The 11,899-nt window shown below is 50.4% G+C and overlaps 1 protein-coding gene across 2 annotated transcripts in view; it reads right to left on the reverse strand.

Annotated features, from left to right (window-relative positions):
* The window catches only part of TIMM44 (translocase of inner mitochondrial membrane 44), a 19,571-nt gene extending 7,756 nt beyond the window's left edge, over nt 1-11,815 (reverse strand). Inside the window, exons 1-8 of one of the 2 annotated variants that reach the window (XM_044419078.1) lie at nt 11,727-11,815; nt 9,816-9,920; nt 7,872-8,042; nt 6,288-6,368; nt 5,573-5,722; nt 3,435-3,574; nt 2,571-2,656; nt 2,373-2,465 (exon numbers count right to left, since the gene is read on the reverse strand). In XM_044419078.1, the coding sequence (XP_044275013.1) occupies nt 2,373-2,465; nt 2,571-2,656; nt 3,435-3,574; nt 5,573-5,722; nt 6,288-6,368; nt 7,872-8,042; nt 9,816-9,920; nt 11,727-11,756 (856 nt within the window). In that variant the 5' untranslated portion in view covers nt 11,757-11,815. Of the gene's footprint in view, nt 1-2,372; nt 2,466-2,570; nt 2,657-3,434; nt 3,575-5,572; nt 5,723-6,287; nt 6,369-7,871; nt 8,043-9,815; nt 9,921-11,520; nt 11,626-11,726 lie in introns of those variants that run through there. The other variant, XM_044419079.1, reaches the window with a different exon arrangement.
* Nucleotides 11,816-11,899: the final 84 nt, after the last annotated feature.

Genomic DNA, 11,899 nt, shown 5'->3' on the forward strand with positions numbered 1-11,899 from the left:
ACTGGACACAGAACCACTGATTGGTTCAAAATTGGGAAAGGAGTTCAAGCACGGCTGTATTCTGTGGCCCTGCCTATTTAACTAATATGCAGAGCACATCATGAGAAAGGCAGGGCTGGATGAATCACCAGTTGGAATTAAGATTGCTGGGAGAAATATCAACAAGCTCATATATGCAGATGATACCACTCTAATGGCAGAAAGTGAAGAGGAACTAAAGAGCCTCTTGATGCGGGTGAAGGAGGAGAGCGCAAAAGTTGGACTGAAAATCAACATTAAGAAAACTAATGTTGGCATTCGGTCCTATAATGGCATTCGGTCCTATCACTTCCTGCCAGATACAGTGGTACTGTAGCTCACGAACTTAATCCGTTCCATGACTCTGGTCGCCACCGAAATTGGTCATGATCCAAGTCAAATTTTCCCATAAAGGGCAATGTAAATAAGGTTAATCCGTTCTGTAACTTTTTTTTTTTTAACTCTCAAAAATTTGAAGCAAAGTGACAAAGAACAACAAAGATCGTGGCCATCTCCCCCTCCCCCCAGCAATTGTGCTGGCGGGGAGATGGTCGCAATCGTGCTCAGGTGTGGAGGGAGACTGGCATGATCGCGGGCATGCTTGCTGGGGAGACAGGTGCGATCATGGTCATCCCCCCCAGCACAACCGTGATTGCGCCTGTGCAGGGAAGGAAGGTGGGCTCACAATTGTCACCCAATGCAGAGTTCATGACCTGCAGCAAAATTTTTATGAAATTTCTGTTCACGACCCACTTTGGTCGTGAACTGAGGCATTCGTGAGCCGTAGTACCACTGTAGATGGGGAAGAAATGGAGGAAGTGACAGATTTTATTTTCCTGGGCTCCAAGATCACCGCAGACAGGGACTGCAGCCAAGAAATTAAAAGACCCTTGCTCCTGGGGAGGAAAGCTATGGCTAATCTAGACAGCATACTAAAAAGCAGAGACATCACCCTGACAACAAAAGTGCGTATAGTCAAGGCTATGGTTCTCCCAGTTGCAATGTATGGCTGTGAAAGCTGGACCATAAGGAAGGCTGAGCGCTGAAGAACAGAGGCCTTTGAACTGTGGTGCTGGAGGAGACTCCTGCGAGTCCCTTGGACCATAAGCTAATCAAACTGGTCAGTCCTAGCCTAGAGGAGATCAACCCTGACTGCTCTTTAGAAGGCCAGATCCTGAAGATGAAACTCAAATACTTTGGCCACCTAATGAGAAGGAAGGACTCCCTGGAGAAGACCCTGATGCTGGGAACAATTGAGGGCAAAGGAAGAAGGGGACGGCAGAGGATGAGGTGGCTGGATGGAGTCACTGAGGCAGTTGGTGTGAGCTTAACTGGACTCCGGGGGATGGTGGAGGACAGGAAGGCCTGGATTGTTGCCCATGGGGTCGTGATGGGTTGGACACGACTTTGCAACTAACAACAGAACAGAGTTTATTCCCAGTTTATTGAATTTAAAAAGTCTCACACCTGAGGGAAAAACTTCAGGTGTGCACAATACCAGCAACCTTACCCCTGGCTTTGCCCAAAGGCGGTTGTACAAATGCATCCTGGGCTATCCCTCAGGCACAAAAACTCAACATATTCAAACAGAATCATCTGAAGAATGTGCACAAAAGTGAATGCAGGTTTTTGCATGGCTGAAACTAACAAAGCGCCACAGCTGAATGTAATGTGGAATCAGAATAGAATGGACACACTAGAAAAAGCAGCACTGAGCAAGCTCAACCTCACAAATTGCCTGGCTCTCTCCGGGATCTTTGGGCTGCAGTGGCAGGTGGCTGTGGGACTCAGCTGCTGCTTGGGGTTTAGGGTTAGCACTGGGTGGCCAAAGGGGAAAGGGCTGGGATCAAAAGCACCAACACGAACCAACTGTAGCCAAAAACTCTTGCTGCCAGTGACTGAGAATGAGATTGGGGGTGGGAAGTCCCAACCTCTCAAAAAGGGGGGAAAGGTACCAAAGCTGGGAGACCAGCCCTCTCAGAAGCAGAGGCTGGGGAAGGGAAAAGGGCATGTCATCCCATGAGGAACGGCAGAGGACCCTATCCAGTGTGCAGACCTGGCACTTCCCACCCCTGTTGCAAAGAAGACAGTATTAGCGCCTCCCAAGCACTTCTGGGGGACACCTAATTTTGCTTTTATCTGTTGCAGATAAATTTATAAATTTATTCATTTATAAAATTTGTATGCTGTCCAATTACTTGCGTCTCTGGACGGCTAACAACATAGGCAATCTGACAACCCACTCTGGCTGCATAACAACCCACTCAGGTAGGTCGCTCAGTCTGGGGAACCCCAGATGGCACATGCAAGCCAGCCCCGTGGGGTGCTCCACCACAGACAGAGAAGGGGCTCACCAATGAAGTCGGTCACTTTGTCTGTCACGGCACGTGAGGCCCGGATGAGGGCATTGTCACTCGCATCGTATTTCATCTTCATTTCAAAGAACCCTGGGAGAGCAGAGGGTGCATCAGGAACCGCCTCTTTGCAAGGGACGCCCCCAGGGCACTCTGCAGGCAGCCAGGGGCTGAAGGGACGGCCCAGGTCCCACTTACGGTTGAAGACCACGTTGTTGTCCTTGAACTCCTTCCACTGCTGGTGCCATTTGGAGTCTTTGTGCAGCACCACGCCCATGGCCTCCCTGGAAGAAAAGGAAGACCTGCTAGACAGCCGACTTCCCGGGCCCGCTGCTCTCCCTCTCATCAGCATCGCCAACCGGGTACATCCAGGACTTGGGAGTACCCTGGCAGCCGCTGCTGTGCAAAACCCCCAAAGGAAACCAGGTCTTGCCGAGCCTGTGCCAAGGTGCCTCTGGACTTCCTACTGGATGCAGGGGGCCCCCGCCTGATCCTTAAGGGTTAAAACAAGGCCTTTTGCAGGCAGTGCAAGCCAGGGTCTGTGCCATAAATTTAGAGGGCGCTTCCAGTCCTCCTCCTCCTGCAAAAAGGGCCACTTTAAAGGAAGAACTGTGGGTGCTGACAGAGCACTCGTCCACCCAGTTCAGCCTGGCTGACTCTGACTGGCAGCCACTCCCAGCCCCCCCGGAAGATGCTGGAGGCCCAACCCAGCATCACTCGCCTGCTCCGTCCCCTGTCGCCCAAATGTCTCCCCCACACAAGCTCAGGGGGCTGTCTCACCTGGCTGAGGGTTGCTCGCTCCAGGCAGGGGTGGCAGAAAGCAGACCCCCAGGAGAGTGGGGCTTCAACTCTCAGCATTCCCGACCACTGGCCATGCCAGCAGGGAGATTCTGGGAGTTGCAAACCCAAAACATCTGGGCCAGTCCTGCAAAACAGCCTGTTGTGACTGTCCAGTGGCGATCAACTCGCCCTCCATGAGCTCATCAGCCTCGACAGAGATCTCGCAACACACATCATGCGGCCTCCTCCCTGTGATTAGCTGCAGGGGAGCCTGATACCCACTCGTTGGCTTCAAATATCCGTTCTTCTTTCATCTGTTCACCAGCAAACTCCCTCCGCTTCCGGAGTCTCTCTGGCCGCTTGTAGGGCCCTGTCTGGCCTAGGACACTCTCGTCAATCTCCTTCCGAACAGTCTCCACTCCCTGGGGGTGAGGAGGAGATCAGCAGAAAGCCCCAGAGATATTGTGCATGGAGGAAAACCTGTGCTAGCCCAAGCAAACACTTCCAGGTGAGACAGACTTGGAAGCATGGCAGCATTCTGGCTTGGGCTGAGGGATTTCTGCTCCAAACTGTCCTCCCTCAAGAGAACCTATTCTTTCTTTGGAAAGGGGCACAAGTTTTCCTCTCTGGAAGCCCAGACAGGGGAACACTTCTGACATGATGAGCATCACAGCCAGGGAAGGCAAGCCAAAATATTCCAGAGTTCTGCTTAACTATTGGCACAGCTCCTACTGAGGCAACTTGGGACACAGGGCCAGAAATCTCATCTGGGGATGGAGGACAGGGCTTCAGAGCAGCCGAAAATATTGGGCTAAAATACATAAATGGCTTGAGGAAATGTTACAAAAATCTTTAACATTGAAACCTGAAGTCTTTTTATTAGGCATTGTGTCTGACGATGTTGATAAACAAGCAATGTATTTGATTCTACATGTAATTACTGAGGAGTGAAGAACCACGTACTGATGAGCTGATTTTAAAAAAGATTCTGCTGAAATGGACAGACAGACTTTGTCTCTGAAGGAGAAAAAGGATACATACTTCTATCAGACTTGAAACTCTTTGTATTATTGGCTAGAGAAATGGGACTATGCGTAGACTTGAATATGTTTACGCATTGCTATAAAAATAAAATAAAATAAAATAAAATAAAATAAAATAAAATAAAATAAAATAAATAAAATAGGGGCCTGACCTGATGTTTCTGATATTGATGTTTTTTAGTTTCTTTTTTTAGGTTGTAGAAAATAATAATAAAATTTACTTAAAAAAAAAAGAGCGGCCGAACCAGGTGGAGAACAGTCACAGTGCCAAAGCACCATCTGGTTCCAGCAGGCGCATACAGCAGGCATGTGGACACACAGCTGCATTCCTCCCTGGGCTCTCTGTCGTCATCATCATCATCCTGCATTTATTTCAGTGACCAAAGGATTAACTTTTGGAGGCGAGAACAAGGAATGAAAGCAAGAGTTCTTTGCTATTAAGGTCCACTTCTAGGCAGACCATTTCAAAATTTTGTCTTACAGACCAGGTGCCCATCAAATGTTTAGGACTTCGATCCCCATCAGCTCCAAACAGCACTGTAGTCCAAACCATCCAGTGGGTGAAGGAGGTTCAGACAGTTCGCAGCCCCACCCAACTCGAGCTAGGGGCGCAGCTCAGTGGCGCAAGTCCTGCTTTGCATACAGAAGGTGTCAAGTTTGATCTAGATACCTACACCCAGACGAATTACGGAAAATGATTTTCTCAGCCTTTGAATCTCTGGTTCGGACTTTGGCTTTTCCAGCTATGACTGGGAAAGACCCCCATTTGAAAACATGGAGAGCTGCTGCTGTGCTGTGCTGTGCTGCCAAGCCAAGCCAAGCCAGCGGGACTCAGCTAGAGAAGCCAATGCTCCAACTGGGCACACGGCAGCTCCCACATCCCTACGGGAATCAATCCCTCCAGGCAGAACCATGAGGACTGGAAATTCACTTCACTTCTAGGAAAGAATCCCAGCTCCAAGAGGCAGCCCCTGCTATACAGGCAAGAAGGTTGTGGGTTCAACCCCTGCCTTCCACAGCAAGAACTGGAAAAGACCTCATTTATGTCCTTGCAGGGCAGCTGCCAATCGGTGTTGATCAGCGAAGGGAGACCTTTTACAGTCAGTGGAAGGAATTCTATTCCAGAGAGGTTCCTGGGGCCAGGACCAAAACAAAATGAATGGTCCAGAGTTATACCCACCCCGCCGCCAATGCCCACATAATTTAAGACTCTTTCTGCTAGTAACCAAGCATCTAAAGAGGAATTTCAACTGTTTACAATGTGCAAAAGTTGGGAAATGCTTGACTGTCAGGGGAAGGGGTGTGGCATGCGAAGGTCCAGGGAAACACACAAGTGCAGGGCCTTGCTACAGAGAAGACAGTTTGCTAGAAACCCACCTGAGAAATGGCCTTGAATGCTGCAGTCTGGCCTAGCTTCTCTCCCCCTTTGGACACAGATTCTGCAGACTGCCTGGCAGTCTTGGTGGCTTCCTCCACACCTTCTCTTATCTTCCGGCCAAGCTCGCTCTTGCCCACTTCATCCAGGCTCTGCAGCCAGAGGAAAGAAGGAGCACCAGCAGTCAGGAGAGAGAAATTTTAGCAACAGCATAGCTGCAACTGAAGAGACCAAGGGTTGCTGAAGGGAGAGGAGCCCGGTTGAAGCAACTACTGCCTCCAAACTCATCCTCTAAGCCGAATGGCAGAATCCTCTCATCATGCAAGAAGGATCTGGTGGCTTCAAGGGGGAATCTGCGGCTTGCCAAAGCACACATTAAGACAGACCGACCGACCAACTGGCCCTCAGTGGGAAGGAACCCACAATGGGAGCTGAACATGCTCCCTGGCCACAGGATGGTGACTATGGAAGGGGGATGGAAAACCAGAAGTAGGGAGGAAATGGATGGAGCAAATTGGAATACGGCATTGAACTCTGGTACTGTGTTCCCCACCAGTTCCTCAGGACTTGGTCTTGGATGGACCCATCAAACAGAGAGCCCAAAAACAGCAATTAAAGGTGCAAATCCAGTGCACGCTTACACAGAAGTCCTACAACTCCTTTTTTGGTTTACACGTGCACAGACTCGCACCTTAAGTCAGAAAATTTAGTGCATACCTCTTTGACTGTGCCAGTGATTTCTTCAAATTTCTTTTTGAGGACTTCGGAGGTCTTCACTGTCTCAGACTCTATGGTTTTCTACAGTGGGGAAGGGTGAAGAAGGCAACCAAAGCATACAATGGAAAAATCAAGACTGCTGTCACTCTGTGACCTGTGGCAGGCAAAGATGCATGGCATATGAGGACCACATATGTTATATGCTCCACCTGCAAGGATCCATCAGCTGCGTCCCTACCTGGAGAACGACTGCCTGGCGACTGTAACACACACGTTGGTAACTTCCCAATTAGATTTCTGTAACGCGCTCTTTGTGGGGCTGCCCTTGAAGATGGTCTGGATACTTCAATTGGTGCAAAACAGAGCTGCCAGGTTGCTGACAGAGACTGGGCGTTGTTCTCATATAACCCCAGTTCTCCGTCAGCTTCACTGGCTCCCGATTGAAGTCCAGGCCCAATTCAAGGTGCTGGTTATCACCTATAAAGCCCTTAACAGCTTGGGTCCTGGCTATCTAAAGGACCGCTTGCGTCCATATATGCCCTCCCACCCCTTGAGATCGGTGGAGAAGGCCCTTCTCCGCGAGCCCTCTATGAAGGATATCAGGAGGGTGAGTACCCGGAGGAGGGCCTTCTCTGCGGTGGTGCCCAACCTATGGAATGCGCTCCCCAGAGAGGTCTGCCTGGCACCGTCATTATTTGTTTTTCGGCGCCAGGCTAGGACCTTTCTATTCAAATGATATTTTAATTGTTAATTACTGTTTTAATTTTTTGGTTTTAAATTACTGCTGAGATGCTCCAAAATTTTTAATGTTATTTGATGGTTGTTTATTTTTCCTTGTAAGCCGCCCCGAGGCTTTCAGCGATGGGGGCGGCATAAAAATGTTAGAAATATATAAAAGGTATTTCTACCCAGTTCCCTGCTCTAAAAGGCTTACCCTAACTTTAACAGAGCTGTGTCACACATTCACCTATTGATTTTGAACATTCAAAGCACATCAGACTGTAATCTCTGGTTCTTTACAACAAACCCATAAGTTAAGTCAGCTCAAGCATATCAAACCCTGAGTCCACCTAGTACAGCATTCTCCAAACAACACCCAAACAGCTGCCCACAGGAAACCCAGAAACAGGATGTCCTATTCCATTCCCCCTACCTGATTTCAGAAGAGACTCTGCTGAGGCTTAAAGAGGGCAGTATGCCTAAGGCTATTCATGGAGTTGATGGTCAACCACTATCTGAGCTGGGGATTTCCTGTTCTGTTGTTCAAACTCTTTACTCCCTAGGTCCATCTTCCAAAGCTGTTGGATACAATGCCTATCCAGAGGTCTTCCAGAGCTGTTCACATACAATGCCTATCACCCAAAGCCAGAGTGTCCACTGGCAGGGGAGCATGGGGGTTGTATGTGAACATATATGCAAATCATGTTGGACTGACGTGATGCCCAGATTAGGAGGTTGTGAGACTCCTGGTTGTTGTTAATCATGGTGTTCTCTCACACGTCCTGGGCCGCACCTCCCAGGAAGCAGAAGACAACTCATCTGAAGAAGAAATGCCAGCCGCAGTGCCAAAGAAGGCAGACTTACATATTTCCGCCTTGCTTCCTGCAGGGCCTCCGACTCTTCCAGCTTCTTTGCCTCATCACGGAACTTCTTGATGCTCTCTTTCATCTCTTTGTTTTTGGCCAGTTCCTGCTTGATGTTCTCCACAAAGCCAGAGATAAACCCTTTGCGGCCCCCTGACGAATAACTTCTAGACTAAAGAGAAGGCTGTTGTTACAGCTTGTCCGGCAGGAGAGCAGAGGCTCTGGCTCCACACACTCCTTCACACCAGCAGGGCACAGGCTTTCCATGCGGAATGCCTTGGGAGCAATCCTGAGCACTGATAAGGAGGAACAGGAAAGACCCCTTGGACAGGCCCTGGAGAGTGGCTGAGGACCACCAAGGAGGAAAATGAGCTGGATGGGCTGCCTGACTCAGGGGAAGGCTTCTTCCTATGTCCCTATTTGCGCCAAGACTCTCTCCAAGAACCCAGAGGACTCTGACTGCCTTCAGCAGGAAGGGATGCAGCTGGGTGGCAGCGTGTCTGTTTGGCGGGCAGCTTGGAAGGTCCCAAGCCCCTGGCGTCCCCAGGCAGGACCCCCACCTGAAACACCACAGAGTGGCTGCAAGTCAGAGCAGCTTCGAGACGGGAGCACTGGAAGGTGCCTGACGCCAAGCTGGGCCCTCAGCCCATGTAGCCCAGCGTGCAGGATGCTGCCTGGCACACTCTGAGGCGTCCGGCAGGGTTCTTTCCTGCCTCCGCCTGGACGTGCCAGGACAGCAGTCCACATGTAGCGTGCAGGCTCGACCACCAAGCAACCGCCACCTCCCGAGAAACAAAGCTGAGGTCGCGGCCCCCATGCTTCCAAGCAAAAGCCTGGTTAAGAGAGGAAATAAGAACCCATCCCGTACCTAGTTATGAGCCCATTCAAGGCACAATAATAGGTATGTTTAGAGGGATAGCTGGTTCACAACTCCCAGCATGCCTAAGATTGTGCTCCAGCACAGTATTTTCTGCATGGACTAGCCAGGTTTTCCAGGAAAGGCTCTTCCCCAGGAGACGCCAGGGATTGAACCAAGGCTCTCCTGCACAGGCGCTGCCCCCACACGCCAACAATGCCCTGATCTTGGTCCCCTTTCTGCTTCCCCACCTGGTTGCAGCATTCAATGGCCAGCTGCTCTGGCCAACACCACGACACAGCTTGCCCAGTCACTGGCTCCACCAACCCCAAGCATCCCCCCCCGCCCCCACAATGACAATTCTGGATAGGCAGCCGAGGGGGCAGCAAGCACCCAGCTGCTGCATGGCACACCAGGTCTGGGAGCCTGAGGAGGACACGGGCCCCCCAGGCATAGGCTGAGCTGCGGAATGAGGCACGAGCCCCGCCTGAGCCAGCGCTGGCCAGCCAACATGCCCCAAAGCCCCCCTCCCATTATGGGGACCCCAGGGAGACAAGAAAGCAGAGGGAGACTTGCGCCTGCAGCTGCAAGTACCATGAGCCATGAGGCTGATTAGATTGGAATACCATCCAGTCTAGCAAAATCTCTCAGAGAAATTAACATAATTCTTTTTCAAAAGCTCAGAATAATGAAACAAAGAGCCAAACCATAAATGTAACAAAGCAGTGCATTTTAAAACAGTGAGATGAGAACAATCCTTTGGCCTCTAGATAGCACTGGGGGCAGGAAGCATAAGATACTTCAGAAGCCCAGACTCAAGGTCAGAGCCTGCATTCCAAGCTCGAGACTGAGACCTTGCCTGGGGCCCCTCAACTCCCCTGCAGCTGGCACCTAAAGAACCTTACCTTGGGGAAGGGAAATCCAGTGAGTAGGGAGGGGAAAACACTGAGAGGCCAGGATATTAGACACCCTGGGGCCCATCCAGCCCTTTCCCCTCCCTCTGAAATGCCACTGTAAGATAGTTTAGAATAGTGGCAAGGAAATGGAGGAGTGGGGAGGCAAGGAAAGGTTTTCTTGAATAAACTGCACCTGATACAACTCTAAGGCAGGTCTGCCAGCATGATGCTCAAAGAAGGCACGCTGTACTGGTCCTGAGCACCGCCCAGACACGAGCCACATGCTTCGTAGGCATTTCTAGGGTAAGAAGGACAAGAACTGTGTGTTTATTTGTTATATTATTAAGCTGCATAACACAAATATTTAAAAGTGTAAAGTATTATACAACAAAATAGTAATTACAACAACAACAATAATTACAATAATAATAAGTATGGATTTTTTACTGTGTAAGTCAGCATGGCTACAGATAACAAGAGGAACCACTGAACCTGTCCAAGTGGTACAAAAGTATCTGAGGCAGTATGTGGCAGTCATCCAGGATTACCCAGGAAGCCAAACCCCATTCCCTGCCACCCTGACTCCCCATTGATTATTAGGCGCCTTACACCTGCTGCAGTATGTTTCTCCACCCTTATTCTGGAAAAAAAGGACAAGGCTGATACACCTTTTATAGCAGCGATAGGCTTAAATATGCCGGGCATTTGAGTACCACCCTCCAAGAAGGATGTAGACAAGCTGCAGGGGATTCAGAGAAAAGTGACAAGGATGATCAGGGGACTGGAAGCCAAGCCTCATGAGAAGACACAGGAAGAGCTGGACATGTTCAGCCTGGAAAAGGGAAGACTGAGGGGAGATATGAGAGTTTTGAAAGACTTGAAAGGCTGTCACACAGAGGAGGGTGAGGATTTCTTCTCATTCATCGTAGGAAACCTGGTTCTGGCTGGACATCAGGAAAAACTGATGCAACAATGGGACCCATGACCTGGGAAGCTGGTGGGCTCTCCCACCCTGGAGGCATTCAGGATGCAGTTGGGCAGCCACATGGCAGGGATGCTTTGACTGGAGTCCTGCACTGAGCAGGGGGCTGGACTCAAGGGCCTTACAGGCCCCTTCCAGCTCTTCTATTCTATAATTCTACTTCTTATGCCTAACCCACCACAAGGCTGGCATGTGGCTTGAGTGTCTTCAGAACTGATTTTAGTCTTCAGGCTGAAAAAAGTTCAACCCTCCCCCCCAAATGCAATGGACACAAGCACACATCAATATACAGAAAGAGCACGATCCAAATGGAGGAGTTTAAGCCAAGCAAGAACTTATCAAGAGCAGGCAACACGTCTTAGCTACCTACTCAGGTACAAAAGCAGCAGTGGCAAAACTCCAAAACCAATGGTGGGGGAAGGGGGAACACATGCTGAGAAAACCTGTCGAGTTCAACTCTTTACACCTGTGAAGGGGGAACATTTCTTCCCCAGCCATGCTGCCCAGGGCATGGGAAAGTTAAGAGTGCAAGAACTATCAATAACTAAGGCCAGCTAAGCCAGAATGCTCCTGAGGTGTTGAACTACAACTCTACTGTCCTGGGTAGCACAGAGAGGTGTTGGGAGTGTAACTGTTGAGTGGGAAGGGAGGGTGCCCCCCCCTTTGGCTCAGGACCAGAGTCAAACTGCCCAGTGCAAAGAGGGAGGATACCCGGGCACCCTCTTCTTCGCTAGGACTAATTCCTGAACGGAAAGACAGAGGTCATTCTGCACATGCTCCAGCACCTTCTACTTTGATTCTGGGCCAAAGTCGAATTCCACAAAAGAAAGGGAGAGAAATATCCTTCGGCGCATAAGACACCCTCTCACGGGGCTTTACCCAGCCCCTCAAGATCGACTCGGCAGATGTCTCGCACCTCCTTCTCCTCTTCCTTTCCACGGCGGTCGAGGTAGCTAAATGAATGGTAGGAAAGGAGGGAGGGACAGGAGAAGCCCTCTGCACGTGCTCAGGGGCCTTCTCTCCTCTACTCGCCTTCAAGAGACCACAGTGGAGGGGGTCTTGGCGCGGAGACAGAGTCCTCCCCCCGAGTCAAGCCGAAGCGCTCAACCCCCAATTCCTTACCCGGCATCCCCAGAGCGTGACCGCCGCCATTTTCAAAAGAGCCCCCCTCGGGAGAGCGGGCGAGGCGCAAGCGTGACCTTTCCGCTGGCGTCGCCGCCGCCTAATAACGTCACAACCCGCGACAGGTCGTTCGCAAGCGTCAGCGCGAGGTTCTGCACCACGCCCACGCGCCC

This window comes from Varanus komodoensis, unplaced genomic scaffold (assembly GCF_004798865.1).
Source record: "Varanus komodoensis strain SLA01 unplaced genomic scaffold, ASM479886v1 scaffold99, whole genome shotgun sequence".
NCBI classification, from domain to species: Eukaryota; Metazoa; Chordata; class Lepidosauria; order Squamata; family Varanidae; genus Varanus; species Varanus komodoensis.